At 25.9% G+C, this 26,666-nt stretch overlaps 1 protein-coding gene across 1 annotated transcript; it reads right to left on the bottom strand.

Annotated features, from left to right (window-relative positions):
• On the bottom strand, window positions 1–25,849 carry LOC135927825 (F-BAR domain only protein 2-like). The gene is made up of 26 exons (XM_065464023.1): window positions 25,799–25,849; window positions 25,617–25,708; window positions 25,488–25,571; window positions 23,550–23,691; window positions 23,432–23,503; window positions 20,313–20,399; window positions 20,199–20,223; window positions 19,883–19,962; window positions 19,648–19,746; window positions 19,185–19,281; window positions 18,425–18,583; window positions 15,946–16,039; window positions 15,348–15,390; window positions 14,512–14,575; window positions 12,950–12,997; window positions 12,458–12,585; window positions 12,028–12,068; window positions 11,071–11,151; window positions 10,766–10,851; window positions 8,877–8,944; window positions 7,235–7,416; window positions 6,979–7,125; window positions 4,829–4,997; window positions 1,164–1,462; window positions 552–847; window positions 1–185 (listed from the first exon to the last, which is right to left on the bottom strand). Exons 1-26 carry the CDS (start codon window positions 25,823–25,825, stop codon window positions 160–162), a joined length of 2,736 nt encoding a protein of 911 aa, XP_065320095.1. The 5' UTR covers window positions 25,826–25,849; the 3' UTR covers window positions 1–159.
• Between the last annotated feature and the right edge of the window lie 817 nt (window positions 25,850–26,666).

Raw genomic sequence — 26,666 nt, 5'->3', positions numbered from 1 at the left:
AAAATATAGAATAAACATTTTTGTAACCTGTAACAAAATATCACAAATTTATAAAATTTTTATAAGTAGTGTATTTTCTATTGTTGCAGGACAATATCTATAATCTCAAAACGTCAAAAGCTGGGATAGTTGGGTAAAGTGTTTGAGAAGGTACATGCTTTATTTGCAATTTGCTAAATATTTTCCTAATATATATTTTTTAGATTAAAAAATGTAGATGTAAATGATAACATGTTGATAGATAAAAATATTTTATTAGACATTCAGATAAATCAGGTGTTATTCCCCACCCATTTTTAGGCCATAATTTTAATAATAGAATTAAAATTGGTAAAAATTTAAATTATAATAAATAATCAAACTATATTAAACAATCGATTATCCATTTTTTTGTAAAAATCATTTATCTTATTTTTAACAAAACAAATCTGTCGAATTTAAAGTCTATAATCTGAGAGCTCTATGGAATTGAGTAACTGGTCCAAAACAACGGCTTTATATTGGAAACTTTATATTATAAATGGCCCTTATTATTTTTGTGTTTTTTTTACCGGACGAAAAACTGCGTTTTACAGAGAATTTGAAAAGCGAATCATTTATCCCAACAGGCGCCAATTCTACTCCACTTAAAAGGTAGCCTTTGCAATGAAATTTAGCGTAGACTATCTGTTTCTTCAGGTCCCTAATATCGATATTAACCGATTCATTTTTTCCTCTCTCATTTTGGTCCGACAAATGATATTCATATTTAGCACGTAAGGAGCCAACATTTTCTTCGGTCCCGTTATTCGCCAGGTTGAGAGCCAAGTCTTTGAGCTTCCAGTAAAGTTTTTTGGATTTCGGATCCCTTGTGAGATAATCGGAAAATTTGAAAGTTTTAAATCAAGTTTTTATATGGTTGTTAATTAAATTATTCGAAAATATAATTTGTACCAGATCTGGTCTTATCCTTTAATGTTAAGTAAATTATGAAGGGTAAGATGTTTGGTAAACACTTGGATTCAATTTAAATCAGAAAAATATAAGTTCTGGTAGGATCTTAGAACCTATGTTTCAGTTCGGCCTGTTAAACCATATCAGGATTTAAAACATGAATCAAACTAAAAAATGTTGACAGAAACCCAGTAAAAAATAAAACAGACTTAAGAAATTTGCTTCTTTACCAAAGGCTATGAGGTTTGGATTGAATCCTGAAGGCATCCCCGCTGACTGACAAATAAGCCCCAATCTCCACATCCCTCAAAACTATTTGCCCATTAGAGTTATTGCCATTGCCGTAAAACTTATCAGAATTATTAGTATTATTTGAAGCAGAATTGTGGTCCACGGCACAAAAGAAATCCTTGTTTAAACTGTAAAGCACCCTTAGTTCGATAGTTCTGGAAGCTAAATTGTGTCTCCAGGTGCAAGAAAGAGTTAAGGGAGCTAAGTTGCATGAGGGTAAATCATAGATTTGACATTTCTATTTTTTTTTAGAAAAGTAAAAATAAGAATATAAAAAAGAAAGAAGATCTTGATTAAAAATTATTAATTTGTGTTACACTTATTATGTTGTTTGATTTTATAGAAGGACTTAAAATTTAATATGTTTTTTAAAAATGCTTCTTATTAAAGAATAAAATATTTGATATGATAGTTTTCATTTCTTTTTTAATATGTAACTTTGAATTTTTTTTTGATAAATTTTTCATGTTGCAAATAAAATATTTTTTCAAGCAGATTGGGCAGGTCCACAAAAATTTTAAGATATGGATTCTTGATGCAAATAACAGTAGAGTAAATGATTAAAAAATATAATAATCTTTTGCTAAATGAACATCTTAAATCAGAGAACTGCAGATGTACCATTGGCACGGCACGGATTAAAAAAATTTCCGCCCGGCCTGGCCCGGATTTTTTTTCAAAATTTTTTTAAGGCCCGGCCTGGGTTTAAAAATTTTAGGCCCAATTTTTTTAGGCCTCGCTCGGAATTTTTTATTGACCTGGTACATACGAAAAATTCATCTATTTGGTATTTTATCATATTTTTTGGCGAGTATTATCATTTAATGAGCAAGCATATTAGCTAATGTTGTTAAACGGCTCGTTTTGAGCCGATTTTTAAAAACGGGTAACTCAATATTTTCGCCAGAAAAATATTGACTAAGCCTCGAAATTTCGATGCTATATGTCTAGACCTTCGCCCCTTCTATGAGCAAAATTTTCAGGCTTGCATAATATTTTTCTGGATAAAAAACTGAGATAGCCGTTTTTAAAAATCGGCTCAAAACGAGCCGTTTAACAACACTATTTTATTTATTTTTATTCTAAACAGATATTTAGTATATTACAAATTGATACTATAAAAAATTTGTGTAAATAATATTTTGAGATTATACTATATTAATTGTATTTATAAAAAAAATAAAACTGATATTTTAATTAATAAAAAATATAATATATATTATATAATAATGTATTTAATTATTTGCGTATTTATTCCATGGCAGGAAAACTATAATTATATTATATAATAGGATACTATGAGTGTTAGCTAGTGTTAACTTTCACCAAACATTATATTGATCATAACTATATATATTCATTATATTGACGAATATAATAATTCATGTTGTATAAATTTTAAAAAAAAATTTTCAGGCCCGGCCCGGGTTATCTTAAAAATTTAAAATATGCTAAATACAATATAATTTTTATTACACATTAAATTGTAATAGTTATAATAACATTTCATATAATTTATTTGTGAAGAACATATTATAAGTGAATAATTAGATAAAAGATTATAATTCAAAATTTTTATATATAAATATTTTATTAAATCAAATTATCATTTTTTTAAATAATCAATTTTCAAATATCAGAGCCTTTGGCGTTTTGGAGCATTTAACAATTCTGCCAAAACTAAATAACCTTTCAACTGGATTTAATCAAGGTGGTTGCAGTATTATATTCAAAAAAATTCTTAAGAGAAGGATAATTATTAAGTGTTTCTAACGTAATTTCAAATAATTCAACCCCTCTATCACAATATTATTTGTATTATTAAATTCAGAAACATTAAAAAAAAATCGTCATTGGTATTAATTATAGTTTGATCGTGTACTAGGATTAAATTTAGAGCTTCCTTAATAATATATTTGGAAGGTATTTATTCAGGGATGTGAACCCAGACCCTCGTATTTAGGCTGTATCCGAACCCTATTTAAAAGTGGAGGGTCCACGGGTAGGTTTCAAAAAAATTATTTTAAAATAATATTAAAAATTTAATTAACTTTTTTCATGAAATTATTTCTTTTATTTTCGCATTTTTCTTTCCTTTATCTTGCTGGACTTCAATTTTATTTGGAGAGTGAAATATCATAAATTATTTTCTAGTGTAGGTAATAATATTTTATTATGTAAATTTATTAATATGATATATAATAAGTGAATTATTTTGTAGTGCATGCTATATAATAGAAATACTTTATTTATTGCTTTATAACAATTTTATAAAGACATTATCAAGGCTACGATTTTTTGGGGATTGGTAGTGATTTGCAAATATATCTTTTTATTATAAGTTATCAAATATTTTATAATCATCAAATCAAAATAGTTATTTTATATTGCAAATGTAAGTTTTTATAAAAAATTTGTTAAACAAACTTATTGGCTAATTATAAATTTTGCTTATTAATTTTTTAGTATGAAAATAAAAGATATTTTATTATTATATGTAACTAAAGGGGATTTTGAGTGCAAAACCTGACAAATAATAATAAATGGCTCACACAATACTAATCTTGAAAAACATTTAAAAAAATGAAAGATGGTTTGGAAAATAAAGTATCTTAGATATAGATATAAGTCTCTTAGATATAGATATAAGTATCTTATTAAAAATGTCAAAAAAATATAGAGTAAAAGATACAAAAGAATCTTGTATCTTAGATATAAGTATTCGCGGTACTGCACAACTCTGTTCTCATGTCATATTATATTCTTTAAGGTTTAAGAAACCATTCGATAAAAAGATCATAAATATTAAAAAAGATCCAAAATGAACCTAACATAACAACTTTCATTTATTTGTAAAACGAAAATAAATACCCTCCTTTTTGAATAATATATTTAATGTCCATTTTTAATTTGGTAAAATAAGGCTTTCATATCATTTGGTGAGCAAAATAGTAACATAAATTAATTTTCAAAAATATAAGCTTTTAAAATAGTCATGAAAAACATTATAAATATTTCTAACCTCTATGGCGCATAAAAGATAGTGAGTAATTCATACATTTTTATACTTATTGATCAACTTTTATTTTTTTTTAAATCTTAACCAACTCGATTATTATATTTGGTTGGTGAATTTTTAAACAAAACACATATATGAAATTATTATATAATGTCTATTTTTAAGATTATTTATTCTTGAAAAGTATAGCATTCATATTACAAGAAAAAAACAAGATTTAAAAACGTGCATTTATTAATATTGTGTTATCCATAAATATTATTCCCTTAAATATTAATATAATTAAGATGTGAGTCCAGCAAATTTCTGGCCGTAACTTTTGCCAAATAACGGCTTTAAATCCTAAATAATAGAAAATTATAATTTTCGCTTCAATTGGCTAAAAATATTAATGGCCGTCGAAAAACCTTCATGAACCGGATTAATATTTATATTGTGTGTGCATTGTAATGTATATGGCAAAAAATGGCTTAAAAAAATATTTTATCGAACAAATTTATATAGTTCTTAAAATTATATTGATTTAATTCACTCTATGCAATAGATTAGATGGTCGAATTATCTAAAACATGAAAGAAAAAAAACCTGATAATTAATTACGTCCAGGACATTAAATTTACCACTAGTCAACCCATTCCTATTATCCCAAGATGCATGTTTGATGAGCTGAGGTTTAAAACTTTTGATGCTATCCTCCAAAGCACAAGTATCGAAATTCAGCAAAAGATTGTTGGCCTCGGGGTTTGATGAAGAACTTTTTAGCAAATAATAATATTTAAGTGAGGCGGGCTAGGTTTATAAAGTTTTAGCGAGATATAGGCTCTGCCACCCAAGCCTCAAGGTGGCCCATAAGTGGATTAAACCAGACCAAAGATATATATACCTATCTTATAGTGAGTAATAGTGGTATATATTGATTCTTGTAGTAAAAAAAAGATCGTGATTTATAAATTCTACATAATTTTTTTGAGCATTTTACCTCATTAAAGTAGTATTTCAAACTTAAAGAAGCCTAAAAAATAGTATCATTTTATACTTATCTTTACATATTTAAAATAATGCTGATAAAGTTTAAAATAGTATTTTACAGGTATGATGTAATACTTTATCGATATATTATCATTATCTATGATATGTATTTATATCAAATTTGGATAAAAAAATTTAAGGTGTTGACATATTTATAATTTTGCTTTTATCTGGATGAGTTCACACATTTTTGAAACTTTAAAGTCAATTTTTAGCAATAAAAAAATTTACCGGGTGGTTCCAAAAAATGTAGCGTTTAATCATAATGTAATAAAATTGTTAAATTTCTAATATATTTGGTCAAAAGTTTCCCCCAAAAATTACATTTTAAAAAAAATCAAAAAGATTTTTTTTCTAAGATAATAACCGAAGTTTTAAGGTAAAAAGTAGCCGCGTAAATTTTTCATTAGCGAACAGATTTAACAACACCTAACAATCTCTCCTCCCACCAACAATTTGACTCTTTCTTACAAATAAAGGCCACACATCATCAATTTTCTTTTATGGCCTAAAGATCCAAAAAGTAGTGGCCTATTTTTACAATAGTTTTTAAATTCAACACTTGATAATCTAGTGGATTTAGAAGGGTCTTCGAAATATGAATCAAATATTTCGACGAATATTTCATCTTTTCCTAGGAAATTCACGAACCAAACTTGGTGCATTCCGATTTTTTTTTATAAAAACCCCTCGAACTTCTAGAATATTTTGAGGACATAAAGTTTTAATACATTTTCATCTTAAAAAAAACTAACAACGCATTTTAGAGTTATAAAGATTTCAAAATGCGACGTTTTTTGAGCCGTGTAATCTGTAAATCACTCCATATGAGCGACGATATATAAAAAGACAAAATAAAAATAAGTCTTTAATCGTAAACTTAATAGGTGAGTGATATCTTGTATTGGGATATGGAATCCATGGGGTTTAAAATCTCACTATTTTAATGAATTCGAGAACTTAAAGTACCCTTAATTTCTGAGTTCTACACCTACCAGAAGCCCGAGACATTAGAAACTTTATTCTCGGGTTCGGGTGGGGTTAAAATTCTACCACATAAAATAAAATTTCTATATTTGGCCAACATAAAATAGAAATCTGTTATAAAATATTTTCATTTGTTAATTTTTGTTTTATCTAAGATCTATCTAATTAAATAGCCTTCTCATTTTTATATTTATAAAATTGAACCAAATTTAAAGATAATTTCTGAAAGATTAGAACTTAAGAATTTGAGAACAAGGAATCGGAAGTATGGAGAAATTCCTATTTATATCTAAAATGCAGGGTAAAAATTTCCAAATTTTTAAAATTCAGGCTCGGGTCAGACTGCAAAAAATTTACACTGTAGGGCTCTAACCACAATATGAATTTTATACAATTTTCGCCTAAACCTTTGTGTATTTTTCGAATTTAAAAATATACTATATGAAAATTAGTATAAATTAAAAGTAGTTCAAGGTTTCATGGCAAAATTGTTTGAAATTTATATAGGTATTCATGCTAAAATAGATTTCCGATCAAATCAAATTATTCAAATTTAAAAATAGAGTCCTCAGAAAATAATTTAAAATTGAGAGGTTCTTGAATCCTTATTGATTCCATATCCCAAAGGCAATTAATTATCTCAAGCTTAGAATTCATATAATTGTGCGACTTTCCTGTTTAATACGCCTTAACAAAGTTTCTTAATATAAAATACAAACTTGATAATAGAATCGTTTTGTTTAGTAATATCAAAGCCTTCGACAAATTTGACGTTTAGGCACAGAGGCGGCATGGGCGTTTCCGATAAGGCAAATTTGAGTTTGGACGGAAAGATTAGTTTTATGTCGCCATTAATTATGGCTTTTCTAATGACGGGGATTTTTTTTTATAAAATGGTTTAAAGGTAAAGTTGAGATCAAGATTTCATTGCAAATAATATATTAAATATTTTAAAAGAGAAAAGATATTTGTAACCCGTTAATGCGCGAAATCTTTTCCCTACACCAAAATCCGACCCTCATTTTACCGCTTGATCTATGGGAGGCGTAAATTTCGCTGTTCGTATCTTCCCAAGCAGAGGATGAAGCGAAAGAGAGCGGGCTATGAGATCGGGAGCCAAAACAAGAAGAGTCAGATTCGGTTGCTGTGTTTTCATGCTAAAATGGGAATTTTACGAATTTTAAAAAATTTAAAGAGAAAAAAATGGGTCTTATGAAATTAACGACTAAATCAATTAGAGCTCTGTAGCTTAGTTATTAAAATGAGCCTTTTTTATAATTATTTAGCTTGATGATTTTTCTCGAAGAAAAATAAATTTACTTTATTTTGCAAGAATAGCTAGTAGCGAATGTTTACTATAAATACATTAATTTTATAATTTCATAATAAATTTTAATAAATACATTAATTTAATGATTTCATATTCATTTCTTCTATTCGTTGAAATTTAAACATAAAATCCAATCTTAAATACTGATCTTAAAAAGTAGGAAACAGAAATGGATGAAACCGATAATATAACAGAAAATACACAAACAAATTTTGTTAATAATACGATTATACTGTTCAATATTCTTTTAAGCTTATCAGAAAGATTAAGTCATCGGATTTATTAAAGCGGCCTTTTAAATCGTTTGTCATAAATATTATATTATTGTAATGTTTCATGCTGAGAGTTCTTAAAGTGCTTAGATACAAAAATATTGTATCTTATATAGATATATTTGTATAAAAAATATATGTATCTAGATTCATTTTTCACTGTAATTATATCTATTTATAGTTACATTTAAATTATTTTTATTATATTAAGATTTTTAAATTTAATCCTATTTCGGAGTTTATTTCTTTTCAATTCAAGACAAGTTTTACTTTACACAATGGATGACAAAAATAAGGTATTAATAATGATCTTTTAAGATAATTAATATTAGTGATACTGATGAAGGAGTTTTGATTGGACTGGCTTAAATACCAGAATTTTTTTGAAAAAAATGGGATTGACAGAGCGATTGCGATCAGTATAAACTTTTAGTTACTAATCGCAAAAAAAGGAACGAAAGAATTATATTTTTCCAGAGAAGTATATAAAATTTTTGTATTCTTGTAGTGATTTTACTATATCTAAAGATAATCATAAAATTAAGGTGTTATTCATAGGCATACCACTACCCTACCTTCCCGCGCACAAATTGAAGGATTTTAAAAAGCATTTAAAGAGGATGCCTCAAAAAGCATCTTTTAACAACGCTTGTTCCAGGTTAATATTATTTTTGATGAACAATTTAATTTAAATTTGGTAGTTAAATTTAGCATATTGCTCTATATTCAGTTCTTAAAAAGTATAAAAATATTTTCGGAGAATACTACAATAGTGGCTTTCTCTATGTTTAAAATTATTATGATATTTATGAAAATTAGTAAATATGCTAATGGGGAATATTTCCCCCTCCCTGGTTAACGCCAATGATAATTTACGATTTTTTTTTAAAAAAATAGCGGAGTAAAAAAAATTTCAATTTAAAAATATTTTTTATAATTTTATTAATTATTATCCTACCCCATCCATATAAACTTAATCGAAGTTGGTATTCATTTTAGTAAAAAAATTTATTACTATATGACCGAGTGGCAAGTTCAATCGTTGAGAAGCCAAAGAATTGAATGATCTATTGTCGTCCTCGTCTAAAAATTAAAAAATATATAAGAAAGATTGACGTGTAATAGTAGAAGGTGTAAACTTTATTTTAAAAGAGTAAATGCGTTATCGCTAATAGTTAGGATAAATGAGCCATAAATGGCCATGTGTAAAGACTGGCCACCACCCTCTAGCTTTTTATCTATAGGATTAATTTCACTCAAAATGGGTCAAAATGTGTATATTTATGATATGTACCTTACCTAAATTCATTTATTGAATAGATCAATTCAATAAAAAATATTTTATTTAAACTGTTTTTAGTACCTATTTAGGAAAAATCACTTCACACATTTTTTTGTTAGGTAAAAAATTTTACTAATTTAGATTACTAATATTTTATATAAATATTATCCTTAGGCATTTTAGCATTATTCACACAAAAAATTAGACTTTAAAAGCTTTATTTATTTAATAGATATATAAAGGCACTTAATAATAATAGAGGTGAGTATTGTCTGGCCATGTATTGATTGGTCACAATTCGCACATTCACATATTCATATTAAAATGAAAAGCTCGTCCAAAACAACATTTGGTGAAATTTCAAATGATGAACAAGCTTAAGAATTTTTAGCAAAAAGATAATTAAGATAATCTATAATATTATCATTAAATAGATGGTGATAAATAGAGATTTAAATACTAATTAAATTAGTGGATAATTAATTTTTTATATAACTAAAAAATGTAGTAATATTAACATAAATCTTTTACAAGTATTTCTTATTGTATTATTTTATATTTATAATAAAATTCTTAAATAATATATTATGGCCAGTTAACACATCGTACATGGCCATTCAATACATACTATGTATTGATTGGCCAGAAAAACAACTTTCACATGCTCATAAAGTGTTATAGATAGAGCTTTGCAAATTTTATTTTAAAGATTAATATTTAGGGCTACACATTATAAAAGTTGTTTGGTTAAACATAAATTAATGCCTTTTAAAAAAGCAAAAACATGGCCATTCATGGCACATTTCCCCTACTTTATGCGACATTAATTTACAGCATAAAATAAAAGTATTAAGTGGTGAGGCAAATAGGGAAAAGCAAACCTGGATCAGTGGCCATTAAACAAAAAGAATAATATAATACACACGTGCGAGAATTATATTCCATAATTGCATCACGTGGAATTGAATTTATTTTTAAACAATAGTACCCAATTTATAGAGTAATTGTGGCTCAAGTTTGAAATAATTGGTAATGGTTCAGTTTATCAGATCTTAAAGTTGGATTCTCTTTAATTAATCTTAAAATTTAGAAATCGCATGGTCATTTTCGTATAATAGATATACCATTATTTTTGTAATAAATTTGAGATAAACATCATGAGCCGCACTATTTACTCCAATCCATTCTTTTCAAAGAAAAGATAAACAAAACAAACTATAATAATAATATAAATAAGGCCTTTATTTAAAAAAAAACATTTTTGAAGCTATTTCTAAACCTTTTAAATATAATAATATATTATATGCAGAAAATCTAATATTTCTTAAACTACCCTTCTTTATAAAAACTCAGAGTTACTAAGTATCCTCTATTGTTCTAATGACAATAGAATCTTCATAACCCCGCCATTTCTAAACAATCTTGTGTCATAAACCCACCCTCGTGGTAGAAAAGCCTGCGTCAATCATTTCATCATGTGAGTTGAAACATGGAAAGTATATTCAAATATATCATATGCCATAATAACAAAAGTAATCTCTCATCAAACTAGTCTAACTTATAAAATAATAAAAATGACCGACAAGATAATTATAACCGAACAAATAAAATATAAAATATACTGGATGGATTTTCGTGCAACGTTTGTTCGTCAAAATATCGCTGAATCATGGTGGAATTCGCGGGACGTTGGTCGTATCTCCCATATCTGATTTGGTAAATTTTTGCGTGAAACAAATGGAAATTAAACCAAAAACTAGAACCATATGTATAAAAAAGCTATGTTATGGTTCCGAATCCTCTGTTTTAAAGATAACGTGTTGTAAATATATTCATTTATTAAGCTATAAAAATAACATATTATGTCTGCATATTTTATTTTTTATATTAAATTAATATAATTTTGTATAAATGTATGCATATAAACTTTTCATCAAATTTAGAAGGGGAGACAAAACTAGATGGGTCTTGTATATCCAAATCTTCGCTTTTACACCTCGTCAAATACCTTTTCATTATATTAGTTTAAAAAAAATTAATTCATCTATGTTTAATTTATTTTAAATTATAAAATAAAATAATCTGCAAGAGTTAACCATCAGTGAAAATTTCTGATTATTATTAATACAAACTGCAATTTTAAAGTAATTGTTTTTGCCTAACGGAAATCTTTAAAGTATGGTTAAAATTTAAAAACAAAGCTGGTATATAAATAATTCACTCCTTTTCATTATAAGAAAGTTTTTATAGACCTTAATTATTATTTAGGTTAGAACGGGTAAAGATACTAAGATCCTTCCCGAGTTATGGCTAAATAGATCAGAGACCTTCATATGCAGGGCCGACCCGTGGCCCGCATGCGGGTATGGGCCTAATATTATATTTTCTAGCGGGTCTGGATTTAAAAAATTTTTTTAATGGGCTTTTGGGCCTAAAATTATTAAATTTAGATTATTTAAAACAGTTGCTAATTTAAAAAAATATTGTCCTTCCTTCTAATAATAATAAATTTTCGTATTGTAAACAAAATGATTGCCTAAATATATCTAAATATTGTTTATTTTTATTAAATAAAAAAATTTTAATTTTTGGATATGGGCTTGGGTAGGGTTTGAGAATTTTTTTTGAAACTAATCATGGGCTTGGGCCGGACTTGGGAATTTTTTTAACATTAGATATGGGCCGGGCATATGCCAAAAAATTTTTACTGCGGGCCTGGGCCGAGCTTGGTCAAAAAATTAAGGTCCATGAAGGTCTCTGAAATAGATTAGAGAATATGATCTCGGCCCAGACACCGTATATTTATGTTAATTTTTTGATGGGGGAGGCGTGGTAAATACTTAGCAGATTTATAAATATAAAAACACAAAATAATTTCATAAACTTGTTTTTCATTCTGGATTGTCGGGAGCGGTATGTCTGGCCCTGCAATATTAAAAAAAATTTTTTTTGAAAAAGTATAAAAGACTTTAAATAAGTTGGTCTCTATCAGCATCCTAATTAAAGCGCGTCTTAAAATATATTATATTTGAGCAGAATATACTTTTTTGGAAATACCTTTTAACACGCGATATTCAAAAAAAAATCCTTTCTTTTACAATCTCTAAGGCCTTTTCAAAACCGAACTCAATAAATTTGTCGTATTTGTGAACACGAATTATATCATTTCCTATTCGTAATTATACCAATAGAATATAAATAATATGTTTCATTATTCGTAGGAATATGAATAATAAATTATTTAACAATGATTTGCATGTTTTTGAATAGGCCTACTCTCTCTCTCTAGCTCTACATATAAAATATAAATCAACCGTCAATTGAGGTGATATGACCAATTTATCCACCGATTTCTTGAGCTCCTCTAGAGATAACTGACTGGACATCATGTATTGTACGGGCTTTATCTCTATCCTCATTTTATTAGTTGATTCTTCTTCGTCTTAAATCATGTTTTTAAAACAATTTAAAATAACAATAATACTCTAACATCTCCGTAAATTGCATACCTAGGAAGATTTGCCCCACTTTATTTATTTTTTTTCATTCATTCTTTCTCTTTGGCTATCGATAAAAGAAATATTTTTATTTTGTAATTTAAATTTTTTACATAATCATATTATCTCAAAATTAAGTAGGAAAGAGAAAGTTATTTAAAAATTCAATTTTAAAAACAAGAATTATTACATATTACAATTTATTAACGGATCTTACAAAAAAGACTCCCAAGAAATGAGGCTCATCCGTATTTCATATGAAAAATTTATATTATTTTTAAATAAAAAAATCTGAATATAAATCTATACCATTGTCTGTTTCCGAGTCGCTAGAAGAAGATATTGTAGCTTTAGAATCTTTATTTTAAAAAAAAAATCCCCTTTATATATAAATTATTAATCAATAAAATAAATACGAGATGATTTATTTTACAATCAAAAAATATTGACATCAAAGCTATTAATATACAATATATAAATTACATTGTTATTTCATCGATGCCAGTTAGGATGCAAATTTGATTCTGTTAAGCCAGTTCAAAAATATTAATAAAAATATAAATTAAAAGCATTTTTATGAAGTTAAATGAAGCAAAAATCTCTAATGGTTTTGTCCTTATCACAGATAAATTCCAATTATCATCATATAACAAGAGAAAAGATCATTTTCTTTAGTTTTTAAAAATTTTTTTAAATATAAAGACCGATTTAAAAAAAATTTTTTTAAGAGCGGGCTGACTTGGAGGGCTCTAATACAAGTTAGATGAACTAAAAAATTTATCAAATAAGAAAATTATAAATTGCTTTTAAAGCACTTGTACTGAAAATAAATATGAATTAATAGTTGAAACACGATTAGTTTAATATTAATATAATAATAGTTTGAAAGAAGGTATATAATAATTTGAAACTAGGTTTGATTTAAAAATAGATGAGGGTTATTTTTTAATAGTTTAAATCATCTAATGAGCGCGTTTATTTTTCAAAAATATGATATTTGTATAATAGTAAACAATCTTGTTAACATTCGAGTCATTTATAATTAACAGAGTTGTTAAAAGATACTTTTTAAATGGATCTAGTTACAGATACATCGTCTAAAATAATATATAGATACAGATATTTTAATCAAAAATCTATCTAGATACAGATACCACATTTTTATATCTAGATACAGGACCTAGATACTTGTATCTAGATCCTTTAACAACTCTGATAATTAATATAAAAAATTTGTGGAAAAAATATAAATTAAAAGTAATTCAAAAGCTCATGCCTAATCTTTTAAAAATAATAAAGTAGATATATTCTACACATTTACTGTGACAGATTTAAAAATCTTCTCATGATGTAAAGTTGTAAAAAAAACAATTTTCCAAAATATATTAAACGTTAACATATTCTTTTTAAGAAATGATATTAATTGCATTAAATTTTTGAACTTAAAAATAGATCATGTGATGTAATTCAATTAAAAAAAGAAACCAGATATTTAATATCTTATATATATTACAAATTTAGAAAGTCTGGGGCTTCATTGCCCATTCCATGATGTCAACTATTAAATTTTTAAACCCCAGTAAAGAGGCTAATAATAAATGATAGAAAAAAATCTGATAAAGAATAAGTAATAAAATAAACCAAAAACAATTTATTCCCATTTATAATTATTTTGTAACAGTCAGGTGTAAAAAGCAGATGATAAAATGCAAATATCGTCTTTGTATCATCATTTTAGATTTGTAGAAAAATATTATCTAAAAAAAGGGCAATATAATTAAAGATTGATGCAAAATTTTGAAAATTTTAACGACCACAGACTAAAAAAATGACAAGCAGCAATTAAAATTTTTTAAAATATAATTTATAACTTGTCGTTTCTGTCGGTTTGATTGAATAACCCTCCTTATCGACGAGAGTCGTGTTAGAGTTCGGCTTTTATAAAGGGTGCAAAAAAATAAAATATTATTTTAATCGCTTCAGTATTATCATTATATATACCAGAAACCTGCAGACCCACTCACACCCGAGTAGATTATTTTAATTCCGGCCTGAGAAGATAGACCAGTGTCTTATAATTAATTTTTGAATTCAGGGTATAAGGTAAAATTAACCAGTACTAGGCTAAGAATAGGGAGTAGATTCAATTTTTAAAAAAAATACCAATATACCCTACTTTTATAATTAATTTTTTTATAAAAAATGTTATATCCATTCCTTCTAAGATGAGATATTGAGTTAAATAATAGGATGTGTAATATTCTATATATAGTAAATGGTAAGCCGAGGATTATAGTATTTCATATTTATATTCCATAAAAAAAAATAGAATTCTTTTTAAAAATTATTTAGATTATGGATTTTAGATATTAAATTACATATGGTATTTCTAAAAACTTTACCCTATGAAAAGTGGAGATTTAATGGTAAATAGGCTATAAAATTATTTAGTTGAATGTTCCATATCTGATAATTTAGAAATATTTAAAAAGCCGTTTTTAATAAATCACATAACTTAATATTTATATTCTGATAGTTTATATAGAACATTGTAATATAATAATAATTTGCAAAAAATAAAGAAAAATGTCAAGGCATTTATCAAGCGACGATTATATATCTATTTATGGTATAATCGAGTAATAAAATAGCGGAAAAAGAAAATAATTTTGGTAAAAATATAATCTTAAAATCAAATTTAACTTACATATTCGGAATATCCATAGACACCATCCGTGGGAAACTCGTTACTGATAATGAATTTAATTAAAAATCGTCATATTAAAAGTGATATAAAATTAAAATAAATATTAGAGTAGGAATCATGGAATATTAAATTCTTATCATTTACATTAAAATATTTTATAATGAAACCATTTTCAGAAGGCAGAAAAAAAAAGGTTAAAATAAAATGGGTAGAAAAAAAGTGAATACAAGAATCATGCGCAAGATTTATATTTTATAAGCAACTTTTTAGTGACTTTCCGTATGTTCTAATACTATATAAATCAGAGACGAGACCAATACTAGGTCAATATAGAGGTATAAAAATTTTCAACTCAGGATGAATTTAAAGTTTTTAATCCGAATAGAGTTCTATGAATTTTTTCTCTGAATAGAGTATAAGTAGGATCTATCATTTTTTACTTTAGAAAGAAAACAATAAATATTTGAGCCGTCCCATTGAGCTGGCTCATAAGATGTTAATTTTTACGATTCCGGTTCGGGTTCAGAATAGTAAAATTCACTTAAAACTCTAATTGGTACAGCTCTGATATAAATAATATATTATCTGTGATATGTACGTATTCAAGGGCGAAATATTAGACTGAGACAAAGTGGAATTAGCTAGATCGAGCCTTTTCTTCTTGTGGTTTTTTTTGATGGCTCTGAAAAATCCTGAATGTGAGGAATTAAAGATAAATAAATTATTGTGAAGATAGAAAGGATAATCAATTTCTTCCTATATTCGTTAATACGTAATAAAAAAAGTGATTTTTTAAAAGATTAAAATTAGACTTTAAAAAATTTGTTAAAAATTGTCCAATAATATTAAAAGACACAAAAGGTGAAATTTTGGCTTAATAAGTATGATAAGAAATGATTCATAGAAAATAAATGAACATAACAATATGAAGTCTAATTGAAATGAGTCTTCGAATATATGTGGCTGATTAACATCGTCTTACTGTAATTACAATTAGACGCTGCCATTTTGAAATTAATCAAGAATTTGTATAAATTCAGATTAGAATTTTAAAAGTAATTAGTTTGTTTAGTAAAACTCCCGACAATTACTATTAGCTTATCCCGAGTTCTTTAATTAGGTAGCGTCCCTGACAACTTATTAATGTTAAAAAAGGTTTATAAAATATTATATATATCAGAGACCTGCAGAGGTACCATTTGCACGGCCCGGCCCGGCTTTAAATTTTTTAGGCCCGGCCCGGATATTTAAAAAAAAATTTTTTACGGCCCGGCCCGGATATTTTTTAAAAAATTTTTTACGGCCCGACCCGGCCTGGATTTAAAAATTTCAGGGCTCGGAATTTTTTAAAATTATATTCGACCTGGTATATACAAAAATTCATCTATGAGGTATTTTACCATATTTTTCAGCGAGTATTATCGCTTATTATTTAAAAAATACATGTAAAAAGCTAATATTTTGAGAATATTATATTGAATTTATAAAAATTATAAAACTGTTATTTATAAAAATGGATATTTTGAGCATATACTATATTTTATATTGCATTTATAAAAATAAAACTAATATTCATAAAAATGATAATAATATTTTGAGCATATACTATATTTTATATTGCATTTAAAAAAATAAAACTAATATTTAATTTATAAAAATTGAAAATATTTTGAGAATATAATATATTGTATTTAATTTACTATTTAATTTATAAAATAAAAATAAATCGCTATTTAAAAAAATGCATGTATAATAATAAGTATTTTGAAAATATAATCTAATTGCACAATATTAATATAATTTATTTTATAATATAAATTTTTAACAAAAGAAGATAATTGTATTATAGAATATTGTAAAAAAAAATAATGAAAAATGTTGGATTAAAAACTTTCATGACTCAAGGTAAATATAATAAATGCAATAAGAATTTTACAGTTTGCAAAGTAAAAAACCAGCATGATTGACGAAACCCTATACTCAAGAAAGATATTAAAAATTCACAAATTATCACGAAGAAAGAGAAGCATATCTACCTTTTCAGGTTGAAGATTACTTCTTCTTTCTTCAAGAATTCTCCCAGTAGTGGAAAAATTCCGCTCACAGCTTGCACTTGAAGCAGGAATTGCCAATTTTGCTAAAATTGGAAATTCGCTTTGATGAGCCGCCCACCATTCTAACAAATTATCCACCTTAAATGTTTCATCTATTTTTTTATTTATGTAATTATAATATTCATCATCGGGTATTGACATATTACCAGAATTACCATCGCCCCATTTGTCATAAAACGATTCAGTTTGTTTAACAACAGTCGTAATTTGACTGGTCGATGGTATTTCATTTACTTCTTGAGCCTCTTGTAATTTAATATAATCTTTTATATAGTTTTCCATCTTGCCATCTGTCCCTGACTACATACGTAATTGCTTAAATTTGGGACAGAGAAAAAGAGAAATAAAATGATACTTGTGTAAAACAAATTTTTCAATTAAAAAATGCTTTATATTAAGTAAAATCAATTTTATTTCTCCTTTTTCGCTTTGAAAGGTATTACAAATTTCAAGAAGTGATATTCCTTTATTTGATTGTTTTGGTAAAAAATATTCTAAAAATTTAGATATGAATTATAAAAAAATATATTAATACTTTGAATAAATTTGCAGGAAATTAATAATAAGATCGATCTGTGGGTGTTAGGTAGTGTTAACCATCACCCAATATTATATTAATCATAACTATAGTATAATATAATCTTATAACCATTAACTCATAATGTAAAAATTTTTATAAAAAATATTAAGGCCCGGCCCGGGTTTAACAATCTTAGGCCCGGACCAGCCTGGATATATTTAAAAAATTTAAAATACGGCCCGGCCCGGGTTTAGGGCCGGGCCTGCAGGTCTCTGATATATATTAACCACCTCTGTGTTGATCAACGGATATCACTCATGTGGTCACTCCTTATGGAGGTTTAACTGTAAATTAATTTAATTAACAATAAAATTAAGATATTTAGTTTCCCTAAAAACTTAAGCAATATTTCTATTTTTTGAATAAAAATAAAATAAATATACCTTCCCTGAGGAACGAAGTGGAAGTTTGGGAAGACATGGAGGCTGGAAGATTTTTGCTATTGTTAGAAGCATTGCTGTTACTGCTGGGAGATATTATTTTATCATTGTTGTTATTGAATATAACTGAGTTAGCTATATCCAAACTAGGTTCGTAATGTTCTTAGTATATATTGAATATTAAGATTTAAAAGAAAAATTTACAAATATGGTAAGTACTGATCAGTTAATGTATTCGATAAAATATAGTTACCTTGATATGGTTCTCTATAAAATATATCTGAGACCTTCAGAAGTGGCCCAGAACCCGGCCCATAAAATGGTATCATTTAAAAAACTTATCTGAGCTTAAAAATTATAAACAAGGTCCAGGCAGGTATTTTTTTTTAATAAAACGGGGTGGGTTTATTTAAAAATAACGTAATTAATAAATTGGAAAATAATATAATGGATCTACTGCTATTTCAATTTCCTTTTCTATCTACAAAATGAATTCTTAAAATCCTGGATGAGCCAAAAATAATTTTAACAAATCTGGGCCAGATCCGGTTTGTAAATTAAAATTTTTTTAAAAAAATCTAAGCTGGGTTTGTAAATATTTGAAATCTGATTAAAATTTTAACCTCTGCAGGTTCTGAGGTAAATTAATGAAAATTTCAGAATAATAATCTTCAATTACGAAATGCTTTACCCGCCAGAGAGAGAAATAGTTTTAGTTTGGCAGGCACAATATTATCAAAAGCAGAATATTAATTTTTTTTACTAGGTAACTGCGTGCCTGTTTGTTTTTTAGTCACGAATAATTCGATCATATTTTCGATTGCAGTTTGGTCGAGCGCCGTTTTCAAATCGTTCACCATCTCATTTTTTTTGATTAAAGAGCAATAAATAACGAATTTAAGTTCTCTATGTAATGACAAGATGAGTCTTGTATGAGACTCAGTCGGTCAAGCTGGATATTAATTAAATTGTCAGATAGATCAGACTTTTCCCGAGGTATTTATAATAAAAAAGAAAAGCTAAATAAAGGTGAAACACATAAATTATAAGATTTCTGAAGGCCTAAAATCAAAAGGCGAAAAACGTTGGGTACTGATTTGTTCACACTAAAAAAAGGTTTTTGCGAATATCTTTTGATGGTAGATAAGTTTCCGAGCGAATAAAGATAGTCAGGTTTGGGGTGACGGTTTAAATTTGCATTTATTCATGAAAAAATAGTAACTAACTTGCGACATAGAGGCGGACGTGTTGAAGAGAATATCGGCGTAATTCGTAACGAAGGATTTCATTTTCGTCAGATGATAAACTTCGTAATCCTGAAATTTCTGAAGAAAGAAAAGAATTTTTTTTTGAAATTATGATAGAACTATTTAAATATAAAATAATATTAAAAATATTAAAAAAAACTTATATTTTTTTTTCCTTTCTTGCAAACAATGTCACATAAAGTTCTCTAATTACTTGGCAAGATATTAGCATATTTTTAATGTAGGCGTCACATGACCCATTGTATTTATTGATACTATTTTTGTATTCTTCTTCTGCAAAATAATAATAAAAAAATTTAGTTATAATATGGGAAAAAAAGTAAACGTAGAGCGGTATAGGATGGAAGAGAGGAGATAGTGAAGGTCATATACCAGAATGGTATAAAAATATCAGCCCAAGATTGCAAAGACCAGATACGTTTTAACCCTGATTTGGTACCAGGTGACCCTCACTAAAAAAGGAGGGGGGGGGGAATAAAGTGCAACAAAATCAAATGATTTTTATTTACTTAGCTTATCCATTTTCGCTTCTATCTAAAATTAAATATATAAAAAATGAATTAAATAATATTTATCAAATTAATAAAAGAGTGGGAAAATGATTTAACAGAATTAAAAATGACCTTTTCCCTTTCTTTAGTGGATATGTTGTCGCTTTCGGGATGCGATTTTTGGGCTTCCAGAAATTTTTGATGATACAAGTCTTGAATCTTGAAAATAAAAAATATTTTTACGATTTGAATTTAGTAGGCTATGTCTTAGCAGCACTTTATTTTATAGTTCAAAACAAAAATAATCGGATTTCCGTGGTAAAAGATATATTTTTAAAAAAAATATATATAAAAGATCCATTCCAATTAAACCTAAACAAGATTTTATTTTAAGATAGCAAGATGACCCTCATTTATAATAAACACTCAAAGGTGGCCACCTCTTGGTATGAATATCCTATAATAAATTGTATTATATCACCTCGAGATTTCTCTGCATTTCGAACCAAAACACTAAATTGAGTGTTTTACAAAATACTATTTTGTATTCTGCCGAGATACATACCCTTTAGAAAATAATATTGTCCTACCTGAAGTGAGTTCACGCCCAAATGATTTTCTTTCCTTGATTCTACAATGAATGGCACCCTATTTATATCTCAAAATGTTTCAACAAATTTAATCAAGTGATTTAGATTGGCTATCATCCCTAGATATTTTTTCTATTGATCTCTGTTACGTGGAATAAATTATATCTAGCTAATAAAAAAAATAACCAGAAGATGTGTATTTCACAGGGATCCAAACCGAACCAGAACAGTTACTATTTTCTAAAATTAAACCAAACCAAACCTAAACAAACAAATATTTTACCAAACGAACCTTTAAACAGATATATAAACCGGCTTGAAGCTTTTGATATTTTCACTATAAACATCAGTCACCATTTTAGATTTATATTTAGCTATTTGACGGTGGTCAAATAAGCATACAGAAGTGTTCTCAATTTTAACTTTCCCTTAAAGATATATTTGATACAAGACAATCTTAAAAATATTTCAATTGTATGGCGTCAATAGAGGGTTAGCAATAATTTTAATTTAAGTATTTAAATTAGAAAAGAAATGATTGATTGAAAAATATTAAATATATATTGATAAGCTATAGCTAATTTGATATTTTGTCAAATAAGACAAAAATTCTATGATCTCTATTTGTTTTCAAAATAAATCTAACGTCGATAATAGTTAGTGGGAACGAAAATGATTCTATACTTTATAATGTGAAAATATAAAACTATTAAACCAAATTTAAAAAGCAATTTTTTTTTACCAATAAAAATGGTGGTATTTTTATTTTTTAATTTTAACTAATGTTATTTCTAAACTGGGTGATGCATCAGCCCAATTTAAAATTGCTAAAGTAATTGTTATGTATTAAATTGTTTATTTTATTATTTTGGCATTATCTTGTGAATTTGTATACACAAAAATAATGGGATTGTATGATAAAATACAATTAAAGAAATATATTATTTGGCTACTACTAATATATGTTAACGGTAATACAAAAATATCTGTAGAAAATACTACAAATATGAACTAAATATACTTTGTTATTACACAAATCAAATAAGCAACTTAATAAATTTTATATTTATATGGTTATTTGACAAAATTGATAAAAAGGATTATATTATATATAGATTAGTTTATAATCGTATTTGTTAACCCATCATCCTTAAAGTATATTGTCATCGTTGTCTTATTTTTATATCGATAAATATATAGATTTATAGAATATCAATCAATTTTTGATAAAAATTTTTTCTCGTTTTTTTTATAAAAAATCATTATTCGATTTTGGGAAAATTTTGATAAAATTTTGAATAATTATTTTATTTTTGTGAATTTATAATAATTTTTTTTTAAATATTATTGAAAATCCCTCATTATTAAGAATTAGTTTTTTTTTATCTAAGTTCATCTTTATATTGTTTATTTTGAAATTTAATCGTAAATCTTATCAATAATATTAATTGTAGTCTTCTTAATTTTTGGGTAGTTTCTTCTTAATTTTGTCAGTTTTTATAGAGCTTTTTGTTAGTTTTATAATTCGTAACTCATTTTTCGTTATATATGAATATCAAATTTTCTTATCCAATCTTCTAAAGAAATATTTTTCTACTCAAAAGCCAACAAGACTAAACAATGGATATAGTTAATTTTACATTTCAATACCAATTTCTTAGCTATCATGGTAAAATCCTAAGCCCCATCTGACCTGTTCAATAAAATCATGTTCTACAATAAAATAAAATTTAAAAAAATTGAATAGTGCTTATCAAGATCATATAATTTAGGATAAAATTATGATAAAACATTTATTTACATCAAGAGGTAGAAAGAGAATTTTTATCATTTGAAGTGCATTCCAAACTTAGGAAACTGGGAAAATTAGTTTTCTTTTAAAAAATTAAATGAAATATCAATACCGAGGTCATGGATAATGCCTATGATTGTTATTTTTTAATTTTATTTAAATGATTATTTTTTCAATTAAAGAAAACAGAGAATTACATTAAAATAAAAAAAATGAAATGTGAAGTTTAATACTAGTTCAGGTCTTCTAATTTAAACTTAGATTTAAAAAAACGCACTAACATTATGTCAAAAATTGTAATAATGAAAATCAAAACAATTTGGTATTTTAGATTTAAAAAAATTTAATTTTGGAATAATCTAAATCTTTGTCTTTCATTCTATAAAGTATTTTGATCAAATTTAACAAATAAAATTATATTAAAAACATTGATTTAAACCACTGTAAGAATTGGGGTGATTTAAATTTTTAATCTAATTGATTTTTATTACCTAATCCTAGTTAATAGTATTTCTTTTGGAAAAATAATTTATTATTATTTATATTAAAGTTAATTATTTAATAAATACTCATATTTGTTATAATATACTATATATATATCTGGCTTTAAATATAACTTAAATAATAAAATAAATGTTATATGCTTCATATATAATTTTTAAAGATAACATTTTAACTAATGTATTTGGCTATCTGAAGTTTGCATGCAAAAAAAATTAAACCCATAATATTCGGTACAATTTGAATCACTAATTTTCAAGAAATGCCTCAGAACATGATTTGTGACGATAAATAAATAGATTTTTTTATTAGATAAGTCCATATATATATTTACATAATAATAAGAACAATGTTTGATAAATAAATACCTTAATGACATTGTTTTTAACAGTGACAAATGCTTCAATTGATTTAGAGGTTGACGATTCTTCATCTTTGACCTAATATATATTTTTTAAACTTCTAAAAAAATATATTGGGACATACATATTTGTATTGTTTGTTTTGCTCATCTGTGTATTTATGAATATCTTTTACAGCTTCTTGTAATGAATGTAAAAAAACCAAATTCATATTGGAAATTTTTTCCATAGATTCTTGAAGAATATGCCAAATGGGACTAAAAGAACTAGAAAATTTATAATAAGTTAATTTTTTATGGTTAAAATATATTATGAAAAATATCTTTCAATTAACCTTTTTTTTCTAAGGATTAAATCCAGAGTCAAACTGAACCTATATAATTTGATATTTTTAATGAACCTGAACTGAACCTTTAAAAACCTTTATGAACTATATAAACCAGTGTAAATAAGTTAATATAAAGTTATTTTATAATTATTAATTAATGTAATTTAAAAAATTATATAATTCTTTTCTATCATCCTATCTCTTAGTCTTAAGCATATTAACCTCTAGGCATTATTTTATAAAAATATATTTTATTAAATTATTATATATTAATTATGTATGGGGTAAATTTTTTAAATATTATTTACTATACATTATATTGTTGATAATTTAGCATTATAAAATAAAAAGTATTGCAATCATTTTTTAAAAAAAGATGCATATAAGGTGGTTTCTATTTATCTATCGTAAAATGCACAAATGGAATAAAGAAACTGAATAATGCCTTTGTCGATTTTATAATTTCTTCCATAAAAACATTAGAGAAAAAAACTAAAATAAAGATGCATTTGTGTGTATCTAATCTATATCTTGATCCTTGATATTATATATTATCGTAAGATGACAAAATAACAGGGCTAGAAAACATTTTATACAAACTTGATATGTAATTAAGACACAGTGATGGTATGATATATAATTCACTCCCTACCACTAGGTCAAGTCAAGATAATTATCCTGACCATGAAGATGATTTTAAATTTTTATTAAAAAGGAAAATAACAAAAATCAAAATATGCCAAACAATATAAAAATTTTTTTAACTGCATCAAATAGAATAAAAACATTGATTTTTTGCATAATGATATGGAAGAAAATTTAAAAACTCAAAGTCCATCTCTTAACATGACATGTCTGTTGCAGCTATATAGGTTTAGATTGAATGAACATTTTTATGATTAAAATATATTCTATCATCAAACAAGATTGGACAAATATATATATTAGATGATAATTTTATATCCAAATAAAAATTGTAAATAAAATTTTAGGTTAGCCTAAAGAATGTTTTATTTTTCTTATTCCTATATATTTATCACAAAATGAGATTAAATTATTCATAAAATTTAATATATTGGTATCTAGCATAAATAATTAATTAACCTCTATGAACCTTTATATAAAGGTTTTAGAACCTAAACCGAACCTAAATCTTTATAAATTCTTTAGCCTGAACCAAATTTAAACTTTTATAAAAAAATTCTGGAACCTGAACCAAACCTATACATCAAAAAGGTTCAATACTCTCCTTAAATCAATTGTTAATAATAAAATATTAATCAAATAAGCAAAGTTAATTTTAAGTTTAATTGGTAAAATTTAAAACAAAATTATATTATATCTAAATTAGAGACCTTTTATGGGTCAGACCAGCCCATGGCCCAGGCATGGCCTAATATCAAATTTTCAAGTGGGTCTGGGTTGGGTTTTTGAAAATTATTTTTTGGGCCTAAAATTATAAATTTAAATTAAGTTTATTTAAAACAGTTGCTACTTAAAGAAATTGCCAATTTTATCTTCTTATACTAAATTTTAATATTGTAAACAAAATGAATTGCAGATATATTATAATTAAATTGAGCATATGGCCAAGATGCCTTTTTTTTTGATATTTCAAACTAAAAAAATATTTTCATTTAGACATAATTGTTGATTTAATGGAGAATAATGTAAAATTATAAAAATTCATTAACTTAATAGGAAGTAGGATAAATTAATAGATATTTGATCTACCTGTAAGAATTATTAAGATAATGCCCTGAGGTTGTTTTTGCAAGTTTTAAAAAAGATTTATAGCAATATTCTTCTAAAACACACCTATTAAAAAAAATTAGTTTTTTTAATATTAAAAATTCTACAAGCCTTTCTTCAAATAGATGAGATAATTCTTTTGAGGTCTGAATATTAGTTTTGTAATTTTGATAAAGAACATCAAACCCGTCATTTTTTTCACCCTATATTTAGTAAGTTAGATAAATATAAAATAAAATAGCATAAATAATATTGTTGTAATCATTTTATTATTATTTAAAAGAAAACTATACCCAAAAATGCAAAGCGAATTCCTTCATTATCAATGTATGTATGAATAAAAGTTAAACCATATGTAGAATAGACTACAAAAAATAAACAAACTCGTTACTAAAAATTGCTCTATTATAAAATAAAGTTTTGGTCATACTTCATGAAAACGTATTTATTACCGGCACTTACAGAGTTACTGCACAAGCTTTTTACTGTAACATGCATATATTTATAAAATGAATTCATAATAGAAAAAAAAGCAGGGAATCAAAGCAATGTTGAATCAACTGCTAAATACTTTGGTAATCATAAATGTTTTAAATTTATGATAAATACTGGTTATATATAAATTATACATAATTTTGATCTTAGTGATAAAAAATAATTAAAACATTCTTCTCGATCCAAAGCGTTTGAGCCGGTAAAGGTATACATCAAACCACGATTATTATTATATAAATCAAACTGAACCATAAACGATTATTTTTATTAGAACCTAAGCCAGAACTGATATTCGTAATCCCTGCATATAATTGAGACATTGTTAACTTATTTATAAATAAGTTTTCATTCTCTACTAATTCTAATATAAATTAAAAGATGTAAATTTGTGTAGATAATTTTTATTTATAATATTATAGAAGCTATTAAAATATTTCCAGACTAGATGTTTTCCAAATTGAATGATAGTGGGAAATGGAGAGAATTAGCCATTCCTTTCCTCTTGCCATACTTTAAAAAATTCTTAAATATATATGTAGTGATTAGTTACCAAACATTGGAATTAACACAGCAAGAATAATCAATTTACATCATATGGTTTTCGAGATGGAGGAAAGTTCCAAAATGATTGCTGTGCTGAGGATTATGGAATGGGATGAGGATGTT

This window comes from Gordionus sp. m RMFG-2023, chromosome 4 (genome assembly GCF_954871325.1).
Source record: "Gordionus sp. m RMFG-2023 chromosome 4, tfGorSpeb1-WG-v2, whole genome shotgun sequence".
Classification (NCBI taxonomy): domain Eukaryota; kingdom Metazoa; phylum Nematomorpha; class Gordioida; order Chordodea; family Parachordodidae; genus Gordionus; species Gordionus sp. m RMFG-2023.
The sequence above is the reverse complement of the archived record's forward strand: the minus strand, read 5'-3'. Positions and strand labels throughout refer to the sequence as shown.

Bases quoted from the DNA above. Each gene is read 5' to 3' on its own strand.
- LOC135927825 (XM_065464023.1), bottom strand. From the start codon at position 25,825: ATGAAGGAATTCGCTTTGCATTTTTGG. The intron at 16,040-18,424 runs GTATATTTATTT...CCTCACATTCAG, and splicing joins CACTTCGTTCCTCAGGGAAG to GATTTTTCAGAGCCATCAAA. The intron at 11,152-12,027 runs GTTTATGAAATT...TATAATGAAAAG, and splicing joins CAATCCAGAATGAAAAACAA to GTATTTGACGAGGTGTAAAA.